General features: G+C 49.4%; 1 protein-coding gene across 2 annotated transcripts in view; it reads left to right on the top strand.

Moving 5' to 3' along the window:
- Qsox1 (quiescin sulfhydryl oxidase 1) overlaps nt 1-17,596 on the top strand; it is a 37,502-nt gene that overhangs the window by 10,792 nt on the left and 9,114 nt on the right. For both annotated transcript variants that reach the window (XM_076547659.1, XM_042257924.2), the window contains exons 3-7: nt 5,205-5,250; nt 5,951-6,053; nt 8,602-8,692; nt 12,979-13,121; nt 14,678-14,812. In XM_076547659.1, coding sequence (XP_076403774.1) covers nt 5,205-5,250; nt 5,951-6,053; nt 8,602-8,692; nt 12,979-13,121; nt 14,678-14,812 — 518 coding nt within the window. The remainder of the gene's footprint in view (nt 1-5,204; nt 5,251-5,950; nt 6,054-8,601; nt 8,693-12,978; nt 13,122-14,677; nt 14,813-17,596) is intronic.

The following is a 17,596-nucleotide window of genomic DNA, read 5'->3' as shown; positions in this document are numbered from 1 at the left end:
GCTCACTACCCAGAGAGACTGAGAGTCCTAGGTGAGGACGCATGGTGCGATGGGGCCACTCTAGTGAGTGTCACTGTCCTTTTCTCTGTCTCCGGCCCCTTGCCACCACGAGCACATGTTGAACCCCACCAGCCCAGCCAGTTTAGAAAATACTGAATCCTAAAGGCCAGGATCTTGTCCTGCCAGGTCCGAGTCAGGCCAGAGCAGAATGCACTAGAAGAAAACAAAGATTTGGGGAGGTGAGTCTTCAGAAGATTTACACCGAGCAAGCCAGAGCAGTGCCCTCATTAGGAGGGGAAGGCCTGTTCAGTGATCTCTGAGAAGATCACCAATGCAGATCCAAACTCACTGTTCCACTGCTCACTGTGTGGGACCTAGGAAGTCACTCTATGCCCCAACCAGTCTCAGTTTTCCTGCCTCTAAAAATGGGGTGACACTATCTATTAATAAGATCCCCAAGTATAAAGAGAGGCCTTACCTGTGAAAGTGCCCAGGCACTGGCATTTTGGGGGGCTTGGTAAATGTTAGTTTTCTTCTTGTTTCTTATCCCCTGGGTCTAATGGGAGTTTCTGTGTGGTGGGCACATCCTAGGCACAGAGGACCTTGGGCAGGGAAGGTAAGAGCTGGGACCCTGTTATGGGCAGAACTGTGTGGCATGTTCCATGGAGGCTCATGTTCGGGGTGAGTAGGGTTAAGGGAAGTAGGAGCCCAAGAATAGCCAGGTCCTTGAAAGCCAGGCAGAGTGTGGAACACTCGTGGTGTGCAGAGTCCGGGCTGTTACTTTGTGGAGCTCTGAGAGAACCCTGCAGCCAGAGGTGAGTGTTGAGGATGACAGAGAATCCGCGTGTCGCCTCCCTCAGGGAAAGGACACGGGCTGTCCCCTCCCCTCTTGTCACCTGCTGCCTTCCACCCACCTTCCACACTGATCCTTCAGCGCACAGAAACTAAGCAAGGCTATTGATCTTTCTGAGCTCACTATAAAATGCCTGGAGACTTGGTTGTGTTTCTGAAAACTGGTTCTGTGTGCGCGGCCCCAGCGCCACCACTGGTCATTCCTGGAACTTGTGCCTTCTGCTCAGCTGTTCATTCCTGGTGTCTTGATCTTCTGCACTCATGGATGCTCTGCCGCCCTTTTTTCAGGGGTAATTGACCTCAGGTAGGCACACACCTCCAGTGGCTGACTTACTAACAAGGATGTGTCTTCCTAAGAGGACAAAAATGTGCCCTGACTAGATTTCCACTTGAGCCTTCAAGATGATGAAAGGGCTCTGGCTGCTGGATTGGACAGCTAAGTACGCTAGACAGCATACCAGGCCCGGTGGGGCTTCCAGTGATGTATAAGCTGTTAGTGCTACCCAAGCCAGGCAGGTGGGAGGCTGCCTCAGTCACTATTCTGTTGCTCTGAAGAGACACCGTGACCAAGCAGCTCTCACAGAGATTTAACTGGGGCCTACAGTTCGGAGGGTTAGTTCATTATCATGGTGGGGAGCATGGTGGCGTGTAGTTGAAAGCTTCAGCTTGCTCTGCAGCCAGGTGAGGGGTGACCGGACAGACACTGGGCCTGACACGGGCTTTTGACACCTCCAAGCCCACCCTCACCTCCCCACTCCCACCATCTCCCCCTAACCCCATGATAACAAGGCCACACCTACTCCAACCAGGCCACACCTTCTAATCCTTCTCAAATAATGCCAGTCCCGTTGACTAAGCATTCACACGTGAGCCTCTGGGGGCCATTCTTATTCGAACCACCACAGTGGGTTACTAGATGGTAAGTTCAGGTTGAAGTTCATTGTGGTTGGAGTGTAGGGAATGGGGGAAGGACGATTTGGGTTCAGATCTTGAAAGGAAGACCTTAAATGTATTGAGTTTGGATCTTATTCATAGCCCGTGCAGAGTTACGGCAATCGGAAGAAGAATCCCATAATTATTCCTTAGAGAAGGAAGCCCAGTGGCAAGGAGGAAGACAGTTGAAGAACAGATTGAGAGGGTGTGTGTGTGTGTGTGTGTGTGTGTGTGTGTGTGTGTGTGTGTGTGTGTGTACATGCGTTTGGAGGTCAGAGGAACTTTCAGGAGTCAGTTCTCCTCTTCTAATGTATAGATCTAGGGATTGCACTCACAGTCAAAGTTGGCTGTGAGCTCCCGTGCCTGCTGGGCTGAGGATTAACATTTCTGACTCACGAAGAGAAAGCAGATAAGGACTAATGTGATAGATCAGGAACTAGGTTTTCCTTGTTGGTCCTGGCCTAGACAAGGTGAGAGGTGTTGTAGACAGGCGGCAAGGCTGTTGAAGTGGTACCCCCAAGGCAGTCACAGAACTCCAGATGGCTGCATGGGGCTTGGAGGGAAGGGACATGCTAGTTTGGGAAGCAGGGAGGAGTACTGATTGCTGGGTGAGATAAAGCCCAGGTGCAGAAGTAGGTTGAAGGAGGGGTACCTCAGCAGTGGTGTGTGGGTAGGGGTGCCTGACACCTCTGCGGAGTGTGCCAGGAGGAACCAGAAGTCTAGGACAGGTGAGGACCTGAGACACAAGGCTCAGATGGAAAATCAGTTGAACAATGTGAATGGCTTGGGAACAGAAACCGTAGGTTTGTTCTTGATTCATTCATTCATTCATTCATTTGAAAGTATGAACTGAACCCCCTCCTCTGGATGGTGCCTTTCAGGGCACTTTGAACAAAGAATGATGTGAGCTGCTGTGTAGCAACAGGAGAGAGACTAAGAGCAGCTGATGATAATGATAGGTGGCGCAGGAGAGCCGTCCAGGGTGAGTTAGGACAAGGGTTAACAGCCAAGAAGAGCCGGTCACTGCCCAGCAACCAGGGAGGGTGGCAACATGAAGAAAAGAAAAAAGAAAGAAGAAAGAGCTAGTTTCAAGAAAACGTGCACGAAAAACAAAATAGAAGCTAGACAGGGAGGTGGAGAGCGTGGACAGCTACTGCGTAGAGTGCAAGCCTCGCCTGGGAGATGCTTGCGACTGCTGGAGAGTCCCGCTCGGTTCTCCGGAGGCACTTTAGCTGAGGGGTGGGCTCCGAGAGATGTCGGGGAGCAAAAGAGACATTTGACAATGCAGAGAAACAGGAAATGCAGGAGAAAGGAGGGAGGCCTTTCCATAGTCCTGCCCTTCTTCCCTTCTGTCCTATAATTTACATGAGGATTCCTAGGATCTCTAGGAAAGGAGCTGGTAGAGAAAGGGGGTACTGAGAAAGATGTCAATTGGTAGGAAAAGTTTCTAAAGATCATCTGTGTTCTCAGAGGGTAATAGTGTTATGGAAGGTAGATAGGGCGTTTCTGAATACTGAGAAGGCCAAGTAATGGCCCAGAACTTCCTTTGTCATACACTCTGTGTGTGGGAGGGGTCTCTTGAGTCACTCTTGGTTTCAACTCAGAGTTCCTATGGTAGATTAGAGCCTTGAAATTGAGGGTGAAGGAGACGCCTTTTGTTTGGAGGGATGCAGAATGCCAGCTCCTTTTAGGACAAGTACTTCTCAGACTCAGGCAGCCTGATGGCTGATGAAGGAAGAGGCACCATGTTATACTGCAGACCTGATTGTAACTGCTGTAGCTATGAGAAAGCCACGCCATTGAAGGCTGGCCCGTGACTTGAGAGGTCTAGGAAGAAGCTGAAGTCTGTCCCGTCTGTACAAAAGTGAGTGAGTACAACAGCTGCAGTCCCACACCGAGCAAACCACCCTACAGTGTCCCATTTATTTTGTTTCTGAGAAGCAGTGTTTATCCATAAAGATTCTAATGTGCGTTATAAACTTGATTTCTGTCACAAAAAAATTCAGGAAATTTGTGATCATTGTACAAGTATTAGAATAATAATTTTACTAAGTCAAGATTTGTTCAGTAATTATCAGGAACAAGGGTATATGTGTGACATATGTAAATGGGTTATGAATAAAGTATTGCATTCATATTTTGAAAAGAGAATGGAGTAAAGAGCATGAGGAGAGGTAGTGAGGTCACAGGAGACAGGCAAAGGTCACAGGTAGAGGATGGGCTGGTTTCTGCAGTCTGTTACTCATGTGAATTTTCCCTTCCTGCCTACACATGAATGAAACAGACCCATCCTAGCTGGCCATTGTTTCCTGGTACTAAAAGGGTTTGTGTGTAGAAGGGAATGATGGTGATGGACTGACATTTATGGGGTCAGTTAGTATATGGTTATGTGTGCCTTGATGACTTTAGCTTTTATGTTACTGAATCTTATAACAGTTGCAGGCTGGTGATGCCACTCTCATTTTAAAGATCAGAATACTAAGGTATAGAGCAGCTAAGGGGTTTCCCAGGTCACACAGCAAGAACACATCAAAGCCAGGTCTTGAACTCAGTTCTGCCAGACCCTCTGGCTGCACCTAATTACCTGCTTGGAATAAGGCTGAGACCATGCTGTTGAAATAGAGGACTAAATTTGCAAAAAATGGCCAAAAATGAGGTTTGCGGACCTCCTGGAGAAGCCTTCAGGCTCTTCTGCAGATAGCTGAGTATCTTGCAGGACAACCATGGTTTCCTCTTGAGATGGGAGGACATAGGCGAGAGCCCGCAGCTGTCATGTCCCTCGGGCAGAAGCAAATCCAGGTTGTCCGTCCTCTCACTCCAGTGACAGACTGGGCCTGGGGTGTCACACGGTTGGGGAAAGAGGACAACATGGTGTCGAAAGGGGCCTGTGTGCTACAGTCTTGTTTTTCTAGGGCACAGGTCCACCTCTCAGTAGGACCTGTCCTGGAACCTTGACCCTTGACTGAGTGCCATGATGAGCTGGGAGTTCTCACTGAGGAGACACCAGCCTCAGAGACCCATTTCCAGGGAAAGGAGCAGGGGCAGATGGGCGCAAGGAAAGCTACCGTGTGCCAAGGAGTCCCTTTCTTCCCCAGCTGGTCTGTGTGAAGACCACCGGTGACTTTCCACTGTCTACCGAAACTTCCAGAAACAAGGTGCAGGTGCCAGGGCTTTGTGGAGTTGGTCTCTAGTAAAGTTTGTGAGCTGCTGCCTCCAAGTTCTCAGAGTGCTTTGGCACTGAGGAGGGGTTGACTGTGAGGACACTAGAGAAAGTTCCAGAACAAAACCTCTATGATCTCAGTTACAGGTGAAGAAAGTGGGACTCCGAATAGTCTGTCCAAAGCCCCCGGTTAGAACGCAGCGGCACTTTAGACGCAGGCCCGCCGACATCACTGCTGACTCTTGTCTGTCTGTTTCAGTTTTTTAAGGCCTTCTCCAAGAGTGGTCCTGGAACAGCATTACCAGGTGGGTGCTCTGGCTCTGGCTGCTGTGTTGGCATTGCCAGTATCTTCCCCGGCTCTTCTGCTTTGACCTGGGCTCCTACAGAGTCAAGAAAACCCCTTTCACAAAGGAGAAGAGGCCCCCAAGCCAAGTCTGTCTTCCCACATATGTCTCCTTAGTCAGCCGGGGAGATGCCTCAGGAAAGCTCAGCTGAGCAGCCCTTCAAGTGTGGCCTGTCCAAAGTCGTGGGTTTGTGGGATGGGGCACCATCTCCCCAAAGTAGCCCTAAACCTGCAGCTAGTTCTGAGTGACACCTTTCTGCTCTCTGGATCCTTGACCCTTGGCTGAGTGTTATGACAGGCTGAGAGTTCTCACTGAGGAGACACCGGCTCAGAGACCCATTTCCAGGGAAAGGAGCAGGGGCAGATGGGCCCATGGAAAGCTAATCTGTGCCAAGGAGTCCCTTTCTTCCCCAGCTGGTCTGCATGAAGACCACCGGTGACTTTCCACTGTCCACCGAAACTTCCAGAAACAAGGTGCAGGGATGGGGCTTCTTGCTTTGCTTTAAGCCACACGAGCCCTCACCCTACCGTAGCCTTCTCAGAGGAGGGCTGGCATGTGCTTTTTCTTGGAATTGGTCTGGGGACCCTTGTTTGTGAGTGAAATTGACAAGGGTACAGGAGTCTGTTCCGTCCTGATGCCCTCTTCCTGTTTTCATTTACAGTGGCTGGTGCTAACGTGGAGACGCTACGTAGGAGGCTCATTGATGCTCTGGAGTCGCACAATGACACATGGCCCTCAGCCTGCCCACCACTGAAGCCTGTCAAGTATTTTGGGTTGGGGCAGGCTTAGTGTAGCATTGGTCAGGGGCCCAAGCGTGGAGAAGGTGTTGGGAACCATGGGGCAGAGGACCCACATTGATTCTTCCTGTGCCCTTTACCTCTGGAGTAGACACCCCAATGTGCCAGACAGACTTTAGAGTAGCTGGTAATGACCTTTTTTTCCTTCAGGTATTGAGGAGTCCTCTCCCTTAGGGGCTGTCTGAGGGTCAAGGGGCCTGACCGGCTGGGTGGAAGAAAAATGTGTGAGGGGAGTTCTTCAGCTGTTGCTTCTGCTGTCTGGTCCTCAGGAGTGTCTGTGGGTGTAGGATATTTTCCCTGCCTACTCCAGGTTAGGCCACTGGCAAATGAGAAGGCAGAGGAGGTCAGATGCCATTCTGAAGAAAAGGCTAGGGTGCTCAGTGAAGCCCTGTTTGTAAACTGAAAATGGTCAACGGGTCAACTGGTGTTGAATCCAATTCACAATGACTCCTTTATCATCTTCATCAATCCCTCATCCTCCTAGAGGGCCTGACAGAGACCTTGGGGCCAAGCATATACTCCTAATGTAGATTGAGGTTCCACAACAAGACTCCATCTGTGGTAACTCTTGGTCCCCTCACCCTCTGCCATGACAAATACCTGAGAAATCATTTGAAAGAAAGAAGGATTGGTTTGGGTTCATCATTTCACAAGTTTGGTCCATATGTGGCAGGACCCATTATTTGGGGTCTGAGATGATACAGAATATCATGGCAGCCAGAGCATTCAGCAGAGGCTGCTCACCTCATGGCAGCCAAGAAGGAGTAAGAGAAAAAAAAAAAAGACAAAGAGGAGTTCAAGACAATATAGTCCCCAGGGACTTGTACACAGTTGTGTACTTATTCCAGCTAGGTCCCACCTCTGAGTTTCCATCGCCTCCTGATTCTGCCATGAAATGATGAATCCATACACTGGGTGATCTACTGATTAAGTCAGAGCCCTCATGAACCAATCATCTCTCAATGATTGGACCCACCAGCAGGGGACTAAGCCTTCAATGCATGAGCCTTTTGTGGGGACATTTCATATCCAAGCCATAATATCATCCCTCTAGAAAATGCACATTAGCCTGTACCCTGGTCCTCTTTTCCTTCCATTTCCTCAGGGCTATATATCTGTCTCATTCTCTTACACACACACACACACACACACACACAACGTCCTTTATAGTACATTTTCAGCCAGCCCTGGGAACCTTAAAAGCAACAAGCTGGCCAAATGTGTCAACCTGTCTCAAAGTGATCCTTTTGATGCCCCTTAGGAAGAATATAGGCAGATACACGTGATGAAACTTGAACTGCCTCTTCCAGAAGGCTGAGGGCTTGCGCCTCTGCCAGCCTAGGGTAGGTATGAGGATGTGGTCAGAGAGACTGGCCACCTAATGCCACCCAGAGGCTGATATTATTTACAGAACTTCTGTTACCCATCAAAGGTTTACCCTAATCCCCACCTCTCTGGCATATCCATTCATACTGCCACCAGGTTGGATTCTAGCGTGACCTAATGTCACCCTTTCTGTTTGTACATGTCTTTGGGTTAACTGTGGGGAAGTGAGACACCAGGCTGAGGATAAAAGGAAGATGCATTCTCTCCTCACCCCTGTGCCTTCTCACTCATCCTCCTCTTAAGCATATACTGGCTCTCTCTCTCTCTCTCTCTCTCTCTCTCTCTCTCTCTCTCTCTCTCTCTCTCTCTTTCTCTCTCTCTCTTGGTTTTTTCGAGACAGGGTTCTCTGTGTAGTTTTGGTGCCTGTCCTGGATCTCGTTCTGTAGCCCAGGCTGGCCTCAAACTCACAGAGATCTGCCTGCCTCTGCCTCCCAAGTGCTGGGATTAAAAGCGTGTGCCGCCACTGCCCAGCCGGGTGCTCTCTTTTTAACTGGAATGAAGAGACACAATTTTCTTTGAGTTTTTAAAACAACCTGTAGCTTAGTTATCTGGTTGAGAGATAGAATTTACCTTCTTAATCATTTCTACCCAAGAAAACTGGGCCTTGCTCTCCTCGCCCTGAGCTGAAGAGGTTGGCCCAGGCTTCCTGACTCAGGACTCCAGCTGTTGCCTCCCTTTCTCTTCCTGTCCTGAGAGGAAAACGCAGCTCTCCTCACTGCTCATGACTCGCCGTGGACCAGGGCTTGTGTTTAACGGGTTCTAGTCCCCAGTCTCTGAGAGAACCGGTAAAACTGTCTCCAGTAAGCTGGGGCCTTACCCAGATGTGGAGACAGCTGGTCTGACAGCATCTCGACATCTCCTCCCCAGCCTGCCCCCGTTCACTCCCGACTCTTGAAAGGGACAGAAAGGAAAGTATAAAGGAATAAAACCCAAGGTGGACCGGATGGAAGGAGTTAGGTAGCATGAGTGGCATCCTCTGAGACTTAAGGCTTTGGTTTCCTTCCATTGGCGGGCAGAGGGAGGCCACAGGGTTATGGGGAACCGTGTACATGGGAAGTGCTCGTCACTGGGAGTCTTACCTTATTTCCACGGACTATGGAGAGAAAGTGACCCCATTTATCTCTTGCAGGATGAAGGAGATCAACAAATTCTTTACAAGAAATAACACAGAGTACTTGGCCCTGATCTTTGAAAACAAAGACTCGTACCTGGGTAGAGAGGTGAGCTGCCCCGGCTTCCCTGAGTCTGAGAAGAGGCCAGGGGGAGAGCATCGAGTTCAGACCGGTGCAGGGGGCTAGCCCCTGTACATGTGTTAGCTAGGCACCGCCTGACCCCTGGTGGGGCATGTGGGAAGTGTAGAGGTACCTTTCCACTTGAAAAAGTTAGTGTCTCTTCTCGCTTCTCTCTCTGAAACTAAAAGCAATAGCTGCTGTCTACTGAGTCAGGACGATACCAACACATTTCTGCTGATCCCCAAATTTAAGAGAGTGGGATAAAAGGTCTGGGATCTAGGAATGTGGAGCAGACCTGTCTGACCTGACCGGTGTTGTTTCTTTACGGCCCTCACTACACAGATTTGGGGTTCAAAAGAAGAGGAAAAACTGAGGGAAGCAGACACGTGAGAAATAACCTGGTCCCTCATGACCAGCAGTGCCGTACTTCTCCACCAGTTCAAGGAGTGTCTTTGCTCAAGTTCCCGACTTTTTCTGAGCCTTATTCCATAACTATTGAATAGAAGTGGTTATGTTTATTCATATTATTCATATTAGCAATTTAGATAAAGAGCTTGACTCCGTGGCCAGCATGCAGGAGGTGCTTTATAACGATCCACCTCTTTGCCTGCTGTGGAGAGCACGTACCATAGTGCTAGTTCACGGACTTGCCACAGGTGACTTGGGAGCCTTTCTTCAGGGCAAGGTGGGTGTGCCCATGCTTGTTACATGTTCCAAGAGTCTGCTGGGAGAAGAGACCCGAGGAGGTGAACTTAGACACTACTGTGGGTCCAGGAGAGTGTTCCTTGTTGATGACACCCTGGGACCTTTTAGCTTTTCCGAGTGTAGTTAGGGAGACTGCCAGCAGCTTTCTTATAGTGCCTGACCCTCTGGGGTCCATCTGTGTGTCTTGGTTAGGCCTGTCAAACTCAGATGATTGACAGATGCTGATTAGAATCAGTTCTCCCTTCACCTCACACAACATGATTCCCTTCTGCACCGTGGCTCCCCAGCTACAGGGTGGGATTCTGTGTACTGTTATTGTCTAGTCTGTTTATAGAACAGCATGTGGTTTGATTTGGTTTTATGAGATAGAGTGCCACATAATCCAGGAAGGCCTCTGACTCACTGGGTAACTGAGACTGGCCTCGTCTTAGTCAGTGTTCTGTTCCTGCGAAGAGACACTGTGACCACAGCAACTCTATAAATGAAAACACTTAAGTGGGGCTTGCTTACAGTTCAGAGGTTTAGTCCATTGTCATGGCAGGGACATGGTGGTGGAGAAGTAGCAAAGAATTCTATATCCTGATCCACAGGCAGCAGGAAAAGAGAACCACTGGTCCTGGCTTGGGCTTTTGAAACCTCAAATCCCACCCCAGTGACACACTTCCTCCAACAAGGCCACACCTCCTAGTCCTTTCAAATAGTGCCACTCCCTAAGCATTTAATTATATAAACCTATGGGGGCCATTCTTATTCAAACCACCACATTCCACTCCACTCTCTGGCCCCCATGGGCTTGTAGCCATGTCATAATGCAAAAATGCATTCATTCTAACTTCAGAAGTCTCCATAGTCTCTAACAGTCTCAACACTGTTCAAAAGTCCAAAACTTAAAGTCTCTTCTGAGACTCATGCAGTCTCTTAACTGTAACCCCCTGCAGAATCAAAATAAAAAAGCAGATCACATATGTCCAGAATACAATGGCACAACATATACAAAACATATTGCAAAAGAGAGGAAAAGGATCAGAGTGAGGAAATGCTGGACCAAAGCAAGACTGAAAACCAGCAGGGCAAACTCCACACTCTGCATCTCCATATCTGATGTCAAAGCGCTCTTCAGATCTCCAGCTCCTTTTACCTGTGTTGACTGCAGCACACTTCTCTCTCTTGGGCTGGTTCCACTCCCTGTTAGCAGCTCTCCTTGGCAGGTATCCCACAATTCTTATCATCTCTAACATCTTGGGGTCTCCAAGGCAATCCAGGCTTGAACTTCACAGCTTCAGGAAATGGTCTATCTGGGCCTCCATACAGGGACTCCCCTGACACACACCTGGCCTCAGAGGCTTTCCTTAGCTGTGGAGGGAGATTCAACAACCCATTTCTTATGTCCTTGACCAGAACCGTGGAGCTGAAGCTACCAAGTTCTACTGCTTGCTGGGGCTGGAATGCCTTGTCCTCATTCAAATGCATTTCTACCAGCTTTCTGTTTTCCATGGTTTCCTTCACTGCTTAAGCTTTTCTTTGGTTGGAACCTTTTCAAAAGTTGGAAGCTCAGCTGGGTGGGGCCTTGCCCTGAAGCCACCCCTCCCTTGATTCCAGTTAGGATCAGGCTTTTCTTTAAACTTTTTTTCTCCTTGAGCACTAATTTAGCTTCATTACATTTCCTGGTGCCCTTTTTCTCCTCAAACTGGACATTTTGTATTTTTCCTTTCTCAGCTTGTTCCTTTTCACTATAGATCTGCATAAGAGTGACTCTTAATAGCCACATGACAGAATCAACACTAGATGGTCTTGAAATCTCCTCTGCCAATATCATTAATCCAAAACTCTTGTTTAGCCTCAGGTAGATTCTCTGGACAAGGTCAGAAAGCAGCTCCATTCTTTGCCAACATATCACAAGAACAGTTTTTAGGACACTTGTTTGCTTTCGCTCTTTGGCTCTTTGGTCTTTTGGGGGGCCCACCACCCAGCTCCTAAATAAATCATACATGGAGGCTTATTCTTAATTATAAATACCTGGCTTTAGCTTGACTTCTTTCTTGCTAGCTTTTCTTAACTTTAAATAAGCCCATCCGTCTTTTGCCTCTGGGCTTTTACCTTTCTCTGTTTTTATATACCTTTCTTTCTTACTCCATTGCTAGTTGTGTAGCTGGGTGGCTGGCCCCTGATGTCCTCCTCCTCTTGCTCCTAGATCTCTCTTCTCCCAGATTTCTCCTATTATTAATTCTTTCTGCCTGCCAGCCCTGCCTATCCCTTCTCCTGCCTTGCTATTGGCCGTTCAGTTCTTTACTAGACCATCAGGTGTTTTAGACAGTCACAGTAACACAGCCTCACAGAGTTAAACAAATGCAACATAAACAAAAGTAACACACTTTAGAATAATATTCCCCAGCACTTACTAAAATTCTCCTCTGAAACCTCTTATGTCCACATTCTGCCAACAAGCAGCATGGTCGGATCTGTCATAGCAGTACCCTGCTCCCTGGTACCAACTGGTACCACCACAGGCCTTGAACTCATGACTCTTTTGCCTCCACCTCCCAAGTGCTGGGATTACAGGTGTGCACCACCATACCCAGGTGAAATTTTTTTCCTATATAGATGTAGTGTGTGTGTTCACAAAGACATCTACATGCCATGATGCACATGTAGAAGTCAGAAGACAACCTCAGATGTCAGTCCTTACCTTCTACTTTATTTGAGACAGGGTCTCTTGTTTACTAATGTGTATGCCAGACTAGCTGGCCTGTATGCTTCTAGGGCTTTTCCTGTCTCCACCTCCTATTTCACCATAGGCATGCTGGGGTTCCAGATGTGTGCAACCACCCCAGCTTTTACATGAGTTCTGGGCATCTGAAGTCCAGTCCTCACATTTGTGTTTAAACACTATCAATGGATCCATCTACCCAGCCCAAATGATGTATTTTTAGTAAATAGCATATATGTCTACCATATACTGGCCATTACTGCATTTTAATAAATCTTATCAGTGCAGTCTTCATAACTGCCCTCTAAGATTTATGATTTGTTGATGCTGTCATCGCTATCATTTTGCAGGTAAGGAAGTTGAGTCAAGGAAAGATTGGTCCTGTGGAGCCAGGACTCACCTGGCGCAGCTGTGGTGTGAGGGCCTGACAGGGGCTGCTGGTCCAGTGTTATTCTGCAGACTAAACGTGGCATTCTAATACACAATGTAGTGTGCATAACAGGAGATACTATTTCCCATTATTTCTCCCTAAAAACAAAAGGATTGTGTCTGATCAGTATTATCTTTTCTGACCTAGGATATAGTTCTAAAGCTTTATATAAGAATAAAAATAAAACCACGTTTTATCATATTCAGTCGGTATTATCATAGGACATCTGCACAGTTCCAAGGCCCTCATCTTGGGTGGTATTTGGTAGTTATAACCTGAGGGTTGTATGAGCTTTATCACGGTGGTCCGCTCTGCAAGGTTTCAAGTCTGGATAGAAGACAGCTGTTACCTAGTCCCTACCAAGCAGCAGGCCGTTTACTGAGGCTCTCTCTCCCCACTGGGTAAGCCCCTCACATCCTGCTGTCTCTGCAGGTAGCTCTGGACCTGTCCCAGCGCCGTATACCGGTGCGCAGGGTCTTGAATACCGAGAAAGACGTGGTGAACAAGTTTGGTGTCACGGATTTCCCATCATGCTACCTGCTCTTTCGGAATGGCTCTGCCTCCCGAGTGCCTGTGTGAGTGTGATGTCCCCCTGTCTCCTCCATGTCTCCTCATTCTTCCTGCCTAGAGAGAGCGCCAGGAAGAACAGCCAGGAGAAGCAGATGTCTGATCCTTGGTGTGAGACAAGACCTCCACCCTTGCAGCTCAGGGTTCCTGCCTCGGCCCTGAGTGCTTCTAAGCCATCCACAGCACACCCTGGCCACGGCCCCCATCCCCTCTGTCCACAGAGGGGTGCACTGACAGGGGGCAGGCCCCGCAAGGACTCAGACATGCTGGACCTTCCCTCCCTCTCCTTTTCTAATTGCAGAAAAGTCCATTAGGAGCCAGACAATAGCCCGTTCCCGAATGTCGGGAGAAAACAATCAAGCCAGCCTCAGCTGCTGTGTCAGCCTCCTGCTGCTGAATGGCCTGTTAAATGGCACCAGATGGTGCCTGGGTGCCCTCTGCAGGCAGATGATTGATGTCAGCCTGGCCTTGCAGAAATCCGGGGGGCCAAGGAGCTGGGCTACCCTCGCTACCCAGAAATCTGCTTCTTGGGGCCATTAGTACCACCCTACCCTGAAGCTGAGCTAGGCATCTTCTTACCCTTGCCCCAGCCTAGATCACCAGTGCCCCTGAGGCAGGCCTCACAGAGTCAAGAAGTGTGATGTTCACACGGGGAATGTTAGGCTGGATCCTGGGCAGGCCCAGAAAGTGCCAGTCCTAGAGGCGAGAAGAGGCATTGTTTCCTCCCTTGGAGTTGGTGGAGGAGAAAATTGTTTGTGACGATGCCGCTCCTGAACCATCTGCTCGTTGATAGATAGTGAGCCCGGATGGCATAGCAGGGAAGCCATGCTTCCTGATGCTGGCTCCCATGGGACATCCTGTCACTGATGCTTATCTTGGCCAGACCTTTTTGAGGAGCTATTTCCTGCCCTTTCAACTCCTGTGTTAGGAGAAAGAAATCTGGAGGATTTGGACAAACCTGGTTCTCTGTTATTGATATTATTTTTAAAATTACACATCAAACTCTGACTTCCTTGGGGAGTAATGTTACCTTGTGATGTCTTGGAACAAGCTTATAGGAGGGAGGGTGACTGCCTCAAGACCAGTCATCTTTTAGTCTGTAGGGAAGAGAGTCAAACCCAGCCATTCCTGTCATTGGTAGATTTTGTCTTTGTGGTGCTGGGGTCCCAACCCAGAACCTGCACAAACTAGGCAGAAGCTGTCCTGTTGAAGTGTATCCCCAGTTCTCTCTGGCAGAATGGATGCTGTTCCCAGTGGAGCCCACCTGCCTCTAAAGACCATGGCCTTCACTGGAGCCAGGGGGCATGTTGAGTAATTCTCGGGTCCAGTTACTTTTTCAGACAGAGGTTCCGTATCTGACTGGTGTGAAAGAGGGTTTCTGTAGCATGTCCAGTGAATGGACAGGTTAACATGAGGCCTAAGGGGCCAAAGACAAGGTAGGGGTAAGTTTAGATCGTTCTTGCTCGGCCTCTCTGTTGGAGGGGCCACCCTATTGACTCCCCTGACGTTGGCCAGCTCTGTGAGTCTTCCTTTGTACTTACTCTTCCCTTTGCTCTCTTCCCAGGCTGATGGAGTCCAGGTCTTTCTACACATCCTACCTCCGGGGACTGTCTGGACCGACCAGGGAGACGCCCTCAACCACAGCGGCGCCAGTCACTACTGAGAATATAGTACCCACAGTGTGGAATATTGTAGACCAGTAAGGGCACCAGGTTCTCCCATACATCCCTGCTCCTTCCTCCTCTCTGATCACGCCCACATCCCCTGCACCAACACGGCCTTACTCATTCCTGTTCCTGTCATGGGGATAGCCTACATCTGTCCCTTCACAGCTGGCCTTGGGTTTTGGAACTCAACCCAGGACTTGAACATGCTAGGTAGAAATTCTACCATTGAACTACATCCCCAGTTGAGTAACACCGTGCTACACAGTAGGCCTTTGGGGGGCGGAGGCATGACTACTGACCATGCTCAGGAATCCTGCTGTGGCCTCTCCTGTCTTTGTGACAGGGCTTCTGCACCAAATGTGGCTTTGCCAAATGGCATCGCACGTTATCCTTCCTAACGGAAGGGATGCTGTCTGTCTCCCACACTGCATAAGCTTAACTTTACTCAAAAGCAAGGAGAAGCCAGGCGTGGCGCTGGACACTTGCAATGCCAGTGCCTAGGCGGCCACAGCAACAGGTTGTGCATCCCAGGCCAGTCTGACTGCGCCGTGAGAAAGCAGGAGTGAGAACGAGAGAAGGAAAGGAGGAGGGAAGGACAGCGAGAAGTCGAGCCAGTGTGGAGGATTACTAGGGAGGGCCCACACCAGCCTCTGTCCCGGGCAGTTGTTTCTTCAGGGCCACACATGTGCTGGGACTGTGGGTTCCGATCTGTCTAGTGCAGTGTGAGGTCTGGCACCTGCAGGCACATCAGCTCGGAAAGGGACAAACTGCTGTCCACGCTGCCTGCCCCAGGCCCTGCTGCAATCCCAGTTCTCCAGCCTTAGTGAGGAGCCGGGTCCTTAGCTTTCCACTCTCGCAGAGGGCCAGCTTTTTTTTTTGGGGGGGGGGGGGGTGTGCGCGCGCGCATGCGTGCACTGCCCATCTGTTTTTCTGCCCCTCAGTGATTTTTGCTTAGAGCTGCAGTCTCTGCTCATAGACTTTACAGTCCCCTTCAAAGCATCCCTTCTAGGAAGTCACCCAACCTTCTTCTCTGCACGCCACAAGTGTCAGGGAGTGCGCTACTTTTCAGGTAGTCCTGATCTGTGCAGAGTTTTAGGTGTGAAAGAACTGCTGGTTATATGGGACTCCTGGGCTTTGGTTTTGTAGTAAATGCCCTGATGCTGTACGTGGAGATGGAGAGGGAGACCTCTTGCCCTAGTACCCAGCTACCTACTAAGCAAGGCTGTCTGAGCAGGCAGCCCGGTGCTGGCTCAGAAAGACAGCCTGTAAGTGGGGCATGCACAGAGAACTGGGGGAAAGGTCCAGAAAGGGTCTCACAGCCTAGCATAGCAGACCTGGTGGGTAGAAGTGGAAGGAGTTTTAGTAAATCAAGTCAGGAAAGAGACTTAGGAGGTGATGGCACTGAGTGCCCCGGGGATGGCTCAGTGGGTGACGTACTAGGGCAAAGGTGAGCCTTGAGTTCAGATCGCAAGCACCCTGTGAGAGCTGGATGTAGTGGTGCGGCCGTAACCCCAGCACTAAGGAGTGCAGTCCGGCACAAAGCGGGCTCCATAGCCAGCCAGTCTAGCTGAAAGGTGAGCTCCCAGTTGAGTGCAGGGACCCTGTCTCCAAAATCAAAGAGGAAGACATCCCAGTGCCAGCCTCTGGTCTGCACAGGCAGCCACACCTGCACACATGTGTACACCACACACACATGCATGCACACGAAGGTGTCATTGGTCATTTTTATCATTTGGATTATCCAGGTTACTAAGAGTTGTGCCAAGTTCTGTGTTTGCCACCTTCCTGCATCATCTCACTCTGTCATAAGGCCACTTTTTAAGATTTTATTATTCATACATATGTGTGTGTCATGGCCAGAAGAGGTCATCAGATCCCTTGAAGTTGGAGTGTCAGAGGTTATGGATGGCCTGGTGGGGGTCCTGGGAACTGAACCTCTGAAGAGCAGTACAGTCTCTTATTAGAGATAGTCTCTAAGCTATCTCTCCAGACCAATGAGGTCACTTGTTGAGGCAGAACATCAGAATGGTGAGGTAAACTGAGGCCAGAGGACACCACAGTAGAGATTTTGCCTGAGAGTGAAGTGTATGTAGTCACTGCTCATCTTGGCAGCCGGCCTTGTTGGCTCCATACCTTCAAGAGGCAGAACTATTGCTTAGTTTTACAACTGAAGTGGCTCAGGGAATAAAAAACATCTGAGCTCATAAAACTAGCTCACCATCATGCTGAGGCCAGAACCCAGGTGTCAGGAGCAGAGGTGGAGAAGTAACCAGCATTCAGTGTTGTTCCCGGCAGTACCTGAGCTGACCCCATGGAAGCATGGTGGACATGGGATGGCACGACTGCCTGGAGAGGTCTAAGGCCTGACAGGTCTAGAAACTGTATGCATATGAGCCCTGAAAGAAACAGAGAATGTGTTTCCTCTCCGGTCTCTGCCGTCCCAGCCCCTAGCCTTGGTGGGAGGCTAAACTCTAGGCCGTTCCCTTTCCCAGAGAGCTTAGCTTTTCCAGAGCTTTGCATATCCACTGTTGGTCTGTTTGTCTGTCCCTAAGGGTCTTTGCTCAAAACAGAATGAGCCTAGTTAGTGAGTTACAGAAAGGGCTAGCTCTAGACCTGGAGAGAAGGCCTTCCCTACCTGCACCGAGCTGGTTTACATCTGTTTTCAATCTTAGCAACCTACCTGTGAGCAATGTGTTATGTCTGTTCTACAGATGAGGGACTGAGACCTAGAAAAGTTATTCATCCAAGGCACTCAGCCAACTGCTGTCAGAGCCCAGCGCTACACATTGCTGTGACATCAGTAATGCCCCCCCCCC

Source organism: Peromyscus maniculatus, chromosome 11 (assembly GCF_049852395.1).
Source record: "Peromyscus maniculatus bairdii isolate BWxNUB_F1_BW_parent chromosome 11, HU_Pman_BW_mat_3.1, whole genome shotgun sequence".
NCBI classification, from domain to species: Eukaryota; Metazoa; Chordata; class Mammalia; order Rodentia; family Cricetidae; genus Peromyscus; species Peromyscus maniculatus.
The sequence above is the reverse complement of the archived record's forward strand: the minus strand, read 5'-3'. Positions and strand labels throughout refer to the sequence as shown.